The sequence below is a fragment of the Cebus imitator genome, unplaced genomic scaffold (assembly GCF_001604975.1).
Source record: "Cebus imitator isolate Cc_AM_T3 unplaced genomic scaffold, Cebus_imitator-1.0 Scaffold28, whole genome shotgun sequence".
Classification (NCBI taxonomy): Eukaryota; Metazoa; Chordata; class Mammalia; order Primates; family Cebidae; genus Cebus; species Cebus imitator.
In genome coordinates, this window is record NW_016107343.1 from 6,202,460 (window position 1) to 6,211,339 (window position 8,880).

At 39.8% G+C, this 8,880-nt stretch overlaps 1 protein-coding gene across 8 annotated transcripts in view; it reads left to right on the top strand.

Annotated features, from left to right (window-relative positions):
- The window catches only part of KMT2A (lysine methyltransferase 2A), a 99,933-nt gene that overhangs the window by 33,927 nt on the left and 57,126 nt on the right, over positions 1 to 8,880 (top strand). For all 8 annotated transcript variants that reach the window (XM_017523423.2, XM_017523425.2, XM_017523424.2 and 5 more), the window contains one exon: positions 7,345 to 7,414. In XM_017523423.2, coding sequence (XP_017378912.1) covers positions 7,345 to 7,414 — 70 coding nt within the window. The remainder of the gene's footprint in view (positions 1 to 7,344; positions 7,415 to 8,880) is intronic.

Genomic DNA, 8,880 nt, shown 5'->3' on the forward strand with positions numbered 1-8,880 from the left:
GCGATCTCGGCTCACCGCAACCTCCGCCTCCTGGGTTCAGGCAATTCTCCTGCCTCAGCCTCCTGAGTAGCTGGGATTACAGGCATGCGCCACCATGCCCAGCTGATTTTTTGTAGCTTTAGTAGAGACGGGGTTTCACCGTGTTGACCAGGATGGTCTCGATCTCTTGACCTCGTGATCCACCCGCCTGGGCCTCCCAAAGTGCTGGGATTACAGGTTTGAGCCACCGCGCCCTGCCCTTTATTATTATTTTTTTGAGACGGAGTCTTGCTCTGTACCTCGGGCTAGAGTGCAATGGCGCGATCTCGGCTCACTGCAACCTCTGATTCCCAGGTTCAAACGATTCTCCTGCCACAGCCTCCCAAGTAGCTGGGATTACAGGTGCCTGGCTAATTTTTCTATTTTTACTAGAGGTAGGGTTTCACCATGTTGGCCAGGCTGGTCCCAAACTCCTGATCCCAGATGATCTGCCCATCTCAGCCTCCCAAAGTGCTGGGATTACAGGCGTAAGCCACCATGCCCGGCTGACCCCATATGTTTAAAGGGGGGTAATGGAGCAAGATGAGAAGCCTATTGCTAATGATAGTGCAGTGTGTGCAACAAGGAGGACTTTTTTGCATCACCCTCTTTTTATTAATCTATTGATTGATTGATAAGTCTCACTCTATCAGCCAGGCTGGAGTGCAGCGGTACAAACTCTTGGCTCACTGCAACCTCCACTTCCCAGGTTCAAGTAATTATCGTGCCTCAACCTCCCAAGTAGCTGGCACTACAAGTGCGTGCCATCACACCTGGATAATTTTTGTATTTTTTGTAGAGACAGGGTTTCTCCATGTTGGCCAGGCTGATCTCAAACTCCTGGCCTCAGGTGATCTGCTCGCCTCGGCCTCCCAAAGTGCTGGGATTACAAGTGTGAACCACGGTGCCAGCTGCCACACCCTCTTGTAGCCTTCTTTCTCAGTGTTTTGTCAACTTGGCTTTACTTTTTTTTGGTGGGGGGGCTCTTACATAGGCTTGGAAGTTCAAAGTTAAAAGACCAGAGCTCTTTCACATAACAATGACAGCTTTTGTTTTTGGCTAAGCTGTCTGTAAACAATGGGTACTTATTTTTTAAAGCATGCTTCATTAAATCAATCAATATTTCAAGTGCAAAGAAAGTTTTTGGGTAAAAGTATAGTTCATTTTGACTACTTATTTTTTTCTTTCCTTATTCCAACTACAAGATCAGAAGGAAAGCAAATTAATGCTTCTTGTCATTTTGGAAAGTACTTAGAAACTTTAAATATTGACAGTTAAACTGCCTGACAGCTCAGTGATACTCTTGTTTTGGAACACGTTGCAATTAGGATTATATAGTACATTTTGTAAAAGTTTGAAATAGGGCCGGGCACGGTGGCTCACGCCTGTAATCTCAGCACTTTGGGAGGCCGAGGCGGGCGAATCACCTGAGGTCAGGAGTTCAAGACAAGCCTGGCCAACATGGTGAAACCCCCGTCTCTACTAAAAATACGAAAATTAGCTGGGTGTGGTGGCACGTGCCTTTGGTCCCAGCTACTCGGGAGGCCGAGGCAGGAGAATCGCTTGAACCCAGGAGGCGGAGGTTGCAGTGAGCCGAGATTGCGCCACTGCACTCCAGCCTGGCAACAGAGCAAAACTCTGTCTAAAAAAAAAAAAAAAATGGCCCATTAAGTTTGTTAATAATGAACGTACCAGTGTGGATCTCTTACCTTTATTTTTATTTACTTATTTATTTTAATAAAGGTGGGGTCTTGCTATGTTGCCCAGACTGGTCTTGAATTCCTGGGGTCAAGCAATCCTCCTACCTTGTCCTCCCAAAGTGCTGGGATTATAGGCATGAGCCAGGGCAACCCATCCCTTTTTTTTTTTTTTTAAAGATTAATAACTTTTTATTACCTATTGAATACTTTATCTGTTATTGTATATATAGTTGCTTGAGCTGTCAGTCATTGTAGCATAAAATGCATGTATTTAGCAATGTGGTCCCCTGGTAAATGTTGAGAAATCCCTAGATGTCTTTGTGAAATGCATAGATAAGCAGGCTGTTCCATGAGTATAATTCAGGAAAAGAATGAATTAATTAGAAACTTGAAGGATCTGAAAATGGCCATCATGTGACTTTTATAGTAGCTAAAAAAATAGCAATTTTTTGTACTATAGACAACTTAATCACTTTCTTTAAATATTTATTGTTTTATATTATACATATTATGGTAAGAAGACTATTGTACAGCCAGTTTAGACACTTAGGTTTTTTGTAGCTAACTGTGTGATCTTGGGCAAATCATTTGGCCTCTTAGAGCTTTATTTTCTTTAAACACAACAATGAGAACCACTGCATGAGGGGACTTCAAAAAACTCATGGAAAATTCATATTATGAAAAAACTGCAGAATTTCAAAAATTTTTGTGCACCAAAATAAACTCACGCTAACTTGTCATAACATGTCTGAACAGGATGTAGTTTGAGGCACTAACAAGGATAAGACATCAGTTTGAAAAGAGCCCCTGTCAGAGCAACATAAGTATGGCTAAAAATTGAAGCAAAAACAAACATTAAATTTATGGTGAAGCTGGATGGAAGAATGGTGAAATCATTAATGCTTAATGCCCCAAATAAATAATTGGATAGCTCATTTTAACAGGGGACAAGATGATGTTGAAGATGAAGCCTATAGCAACAGACTGTCCACATCAGTTTGCAAGGAAAAAAATTAATCTTGTTCATGCCCTAATTGAAGAAGAATGATGATTAACAGTACAAATAATAGCCAACACCATAGACATCTCAACTGGTTCAGTTTACACAATTCTGACTGAAAAACTAAAGTTGGCTGAGCGCGATGGCGCACTCCTGTAATCCCAGTACTTTGGGAGGCTGAGGCGGGTGAATCACAAGGTCTGGAGTATGAGACCAGCCTGGCCAACATAGTGAAACCCCGTCTCTACTAAAAATACAAAAATTAGCAGGGTGTGGTGGCATTCGCCTATAGTCCCAGCTACTCGGGAGGCTGAGGCGGGAGAATCACTTGAACCCAGGAGGTGGAGGTTGCAGTGACCTGAGATTGCGCCATTGCACTCCAGCCTGGGTGACAGAGCAAGGCTCTGTCTCAAAAAAAGTTGAACAACTATTTACCAAATAGGTGCCAAAACCATTGCACCCAAATCAGCTGCAGACAAGTGTAGGGCGTTCAACGGAAATTATAAGAAAGTGGGAGCAAGATCCTGAAGCCCACATTTGAAGAATTGTAGCAGGAGATGAAACATGGCTTTACCAAACAATCTTGAAGACAAAGCACAATCAAAGCCATGGCTACCAGGAGGTAGAAATGGTCCGGTCAATGCAAAAGCAACTGGTTTAAGAGCAAAGGTCATGGCAACAGTTTTGCAGGGGATGCTCAAGGCTTGTTGACTTCCTGGAGGGCCAAAGAATGATAGCATTGGCTAAGTGTTTTGAGAAAGTTAACCAAAGCTTTAGCAAAAAAATGCCCAGGAAAGCTTCACCAGAGAGTCCTGCTCTATCATGACAGTGCTCCTGCTCATTCCTCTCATCAAACAAGGGCAATTTTGTGAGAATTCTGATGAGAAATCATTAAGTATGCTGATTTGGCTTCTTTGCCTTTTTTGTTTGTTTCCTAATCTTAAAAATCTGTGAAGGAGGCTGAGCATCTATGCTGAGGCAGGAGAATCGCTTGAACCCAGGAGACAGAGGTTGCAGTGAGCCAGGATTATGCCACTGCACTGCAGCTGAGTGACAGAGTGAGACTCCATCTCAAAAAAAAAAATCTATGAAGGGCACCCATTTTTCTTCAGTTAATAATATAAAAAAGACTGCATTAAAATGTTTCAGTTCCTAGGACCCCCAGTTCTTTAGGGATAGGCTAAAATGGCTGGTATCATGGCTTACAAAAGTGTCTTGACTTTGGAGATTATGTTGAGAAATAAAATTTATATTTTTAATTTTTATCTTTTAATTCCATTTTTCCATGAACTTTTTGAAGTCCCCTCATATGTATGTTGCCTGTAGCTTTCCAAGTGATTTCACATAAATTACTTTATTTATTCCTTACAATGCCAAATAAAAAAGAAATTGCGGGATAAACATAGTAAGTGACTTGTCTAAGATTACATAGTCTGAGAGAGCCAGACTGAGACCCTAAACCAAGCCTTCTCTGCCCTCATCCACCACTCTCCTCACTGGTGTCACTTATGAGAAGATTGGATTGACCCTCTCCACATTTCTAATATTCTATGATTTTTTTGTTTCTGTTTTTTATAGCATTTGAGGTGATTTGCCATTGCCTATTTTATTTGCTTTTTTTCTAAAAATATATTTTAGAGTTACTATTTTTAATGTCTTTTTTTTTTCTGTCTGAAAGCACATTTTAAAAGTTAACAGTATGGAATTTCATTATTGTGATAAGATTTTATATTAATTGTGCTGTTAGGAGTTTTGGCTTTGTTTTGTTTTGGTTTGCCTTTTTGGTAACATTGTAACCTACAAGTGTAAATCCTGAAAATGATTCCAGAAATTTATTTGGGGTTAATTTTCACATGTCTTAGGTTAGTTATATCCTAACTTGTTTTAAGATGAAGAAAGATAATTTTTTTATTTTAAAATTATTTTTAGATTTTTTTAAGTTGGGAGGCCAAGGTGGGAGGATCACTTGAGCTCAGAAGTTTGAGACCAGCCTGGGCAACATTGTGAGACCCGATCCCTGTAAAAAGTTTTAAAATTAGCCAGATACTGGTACATGTAGTCACAGCTACCCAGGAGGCTAAGGCAGGAACATTGGTAGAGCCCAGGAGTTTGAGGCTGCAGTGAGCCGTGGTCATACCACTGCAGTCCAGCCTGAGTGACAGAATGAGCACTGGCTAATTAAATTTTTTAATAAAGCTTCACTATGTTGGGTCTCACTATGTTTCCCAGGCTGGCCTTGAACTCCTGGCCTCAAGCAGTCCTCCCATTTTGGTCTCTCAAGGCTCTGGGATTACAGGTGTGAGCTATCGTGTTGGTCAAAAGAGAATTTTTCTTATTCACAAATAATGTTCACAGTAAGAATTTACTTTAATTTTTTTTTTTTTTTTTTTAAGTAAAAAGAACTGGGCAGACCCAGTGGCTCACACCTGTAGTTCCAGCACTTTGGGAGTCCGAGGTGGGTGGATCACTTGAGGCCAGTAGTTCAAGACCAGCCTGGCCAACATGGCAGAAGCCCCTCTCTACTAAAAATACAAAATTAGCCAGATGTGGTGGCACATGCCTGTAATCTCAGCTACTTGGGAGGCTGAGGCAGGAGAATCTCTTGAACCTGGGAGGCAGAGGTTGCAGTGAGCTGAGGTGGCACCATTGCAGTCCAGCCTGGGAGACACAGCAATACTCTATCTCAAAAACAACAAAAAAGAACTTACCTTTAAGAATTTAAATTAATGATGAAAGAAGAAACTGTTGAAAGTATTCCAGTAAGCCAGGCGTGGTGGTGCATGTCTGTAGTCCCAGCTATTCAGGAGGCTGAGTCAGGAGTATCACTTGAGCCCAGGAATTAAAGACCAGCATGGGCAAAATATGTAATTTTTAAGAAAAAAAAAAGTAGTATGTTTTCCTTAAATTTAGGTTTCATACATTCTTTGAATTATAATACTTTTTCATGGCTGGGTGCGGTGGCCCATACCTGTAATCCCAGCACTTTGGGAGGCAGAGGCAGGCAGATCACTTGAGGTCAGGAATTCAAGACCAACCTGGCTAACATGGTGAAACCCTGTCTCTACTGAAAATACAAAAATTAGCTGGGCATGGTGGCAGATGCCTGAAGTCTTAGCTACTTAGGAGGCTGTGGCAAGAGAATTGCTTGAATCCAGGAAGCAGAGGTTGCAGTGAGCCGAGATTGCACCACTGCACTCCAGTCTGGGTGACAGACCAAACTGTCTCAAAAAAAAAAAAAAAAAAAAAAAAAAAGTGGTTTTCCCTTTGAAGAAGAGAATTTCAGCCTTTTTAAAAATAGTCCAATACTTCAATTCTTAATAATCTCAGAGCAAAAGCCTTTTTAGATGCCAGTAAGACTTGTCTCTCAGTTGCCTGGTATGCAAAGGCCAGGCCTTAAATGTTTTGCTCCTCTGAAGCATTTAAATTTAAGAGATGAACCTGCTAATTTGTCCTAAAAGTTATGTATGTCTTTTAATATAGTTATGGTTGAAAAGTGGCTAAGCCAGTTAGCACCTGACTCTAGTTTTAAATTAACTGAGAAATTAATCCTTCAGAAAATTCATTGATGTTGTCCTCATACATGTGATCTTACCTCTTGAGAGGAAAATGTCAATGCTTTTCTCATTGGAACTCAGTTTGGGACTTACCACTATAAATTGGAGGTTCCGGAACGCTTGTTCTTCGTTCCTTATTTTGTTCTTGTTTTATATGGATTTTGTTTCTGGAATTTGAAATTCTATCCCTCTTTGTCTCTCTCTGGAAAGAACTCAATCTCTGAATCATTGAATTTCTGTTAATCAGTTTGTTTAAATAGACCATCTTTCTTGAGAACTCGTCCAAAATAGGTTAAACAAACCCTCCTTTTTTTTTTTTAGAGCAGGTTAAAAATTAGAGGTAAGCGGAAGATTTTGCTTTTTGTCTTTTTCAACTATAACTGAAAATAGGATATTTCCCTAAGTTTTAGTGAAATGATTTTATCCTATATGTGGTCAATTCATGATCCCTTTCACAAATGCTGCTGCCCACCATTAAGTCTCTTATCACAGGCATTTTTAAAATGATGCCATAAAATGCATGTTGAGAATCTCTGGATCTCAAATGTACAGAAATCACATCTAAATGTCAATTCCTGAGTTAAGGAACTGACAATTATGGCACTTTCAGTCTCTATTAATATATAGAAGGCAAGAGATCATTATATTGTTTATGTTATTCCTTATGTGTCTGTAGACTTAAATACTTGTTGAAAAGCATTTGTTTGTTGTATTGGGGCTATATGTTTCTGACATTATACTTAATTGCTTACCTGATTTAAAGTTGTCCTTTAATTGTTTTGGGCTGTATCTATAGTTTGAAATTTAGGACTATCCTCTGTTTACTATACACCCAAGATGACATTTCAATGCATTGTTCAGTTACTACACAGCTCCTATTTGTCTGTAATAAAGCTGTATGGCTGGGTCCATTTATTTCAATATTATTTTATAGTATCCATTTGAATAATGATAATTAATATATAAAGGCAAATTTTCCAAATTCATTTGTGTCTCCTCTGGGTATTTCTTTGGGATATGTTTGTATTCACATTTTTTATTCTGATTTTAAAATAATTTTCCTTTGTTGTAGGATGAGCAATTCTTAGGTTTTGGCTCAGATGAAGAAGTCAGAGTGCGAAGTCCCACAAGGTCTCCTTCAGGTACGGCCAATTAAGTGCATGGTGACTTTAAGTTTTGTTTGTTAGGAGATTGTGGCTTCCCCTTGCCTTCTTTTCATGTAAAGGATGCTCTACCATACTAGGAGTAGGAAATGGCTTATGAGCCAGACTACTTTATAGGACTCTTCTCAATCAGGCCTTATTGGGTTTATTCTTTCTCTCTGAGAACTACTTGGGGCATGGGAAGTAGGTTTCCATAGAATTACTGGGACACCTGGTAGGCAAACTGAAGTTAACCTACTAAGAGCATCCTCAGATTTACACATTTTGTGTTATGTGGTAGTGTATAAGTCTTTGGGAATAAATTGGCTATTATTTTTTACAGATGAAATTTGGTCTACTGTTGTCAAAGAACTAAAAACAAAATATTGGCACTATGTGAAACATTTTTACCTGATTCTTGAAAGGCTGTATTAAAATTTAAAAATGGAAAATTAGCAATATTTGTCATTATTCTCACCAACAAAATATCTAGAATGTCTTGAAATTCTAGACTTACAAGCAGTTTCCTAAGAGAAGACACTCACTAGAAATAACATTTAATGGCTTGCAGAATTCAGTTCTATATAGGAGAAGGCTATATATCTTTTGATGAAAATGCATTCCCCATCTGTGCTGCCATTCTGACTTCATATCTGGTTTTCTTTGACTTTATGTGGATAGACACTCAAGCTAAATATGATATTGTTAGCTGTTTCTGGTTTTTTGTTTTTGTTTGTTTGTTTGTTTGTTTGTTTGTTTGTTTTGAGACGGAGTTTCACTCTTGTTACCCAGGCTGGAGTGCAATGGCACAGTCTTGGCTCACCGCAACCTCTGCCTCCTGGGTTGAGGCAATTCTCCTGCCTCAGCCTCCTGAGTAGCTGGGATTACAGGCACGCGCCACCATGCCCAGCTAATTTTTTGTATTTTTAGTAGAAATGGGGTTTCACCATGTTGATCAGGATGGTCTTGATCTCTTGACTTCGTGATCTACCCGCCTCAGCCTCCCAAAGTGCTGGGATTACAGGCGTGAGCCACCGCGCCCGGCCTGTTTCTGGTTTTTGACATTGACTTAGCTTGTGATGTGTGCTAGCATTAGGGTCTCATTTAAGAGTCATCATATATTATTATCTAATTCAAACATCCAAGTTGACAGTTTTTCTTTTCTTAAATAGGGGTGGTATTGCCATTCTAGCTGGGGGCGGTGGGGGTGGTTAGCCAGTAGTGTCCCAGTATGTGTGCTATTCAGACAGTAGCAGTGTTCTTTTTAACATGTGATGAAGTCTTGAAACTTCATATCGGAAAGGAATTTTAGAGATCATCTGGGGTTTTTTTTTTGTTTGTTTATAGATGACTCATGTCCATAAAATACATGAGTAATGATTTATAACCAATTTGAGAGTTCTTTGGATATGTTGTGGATCAGGGAAGTTAGCAGCAGTGCTGGGATTCTTCTCTGTTCTGCTGCT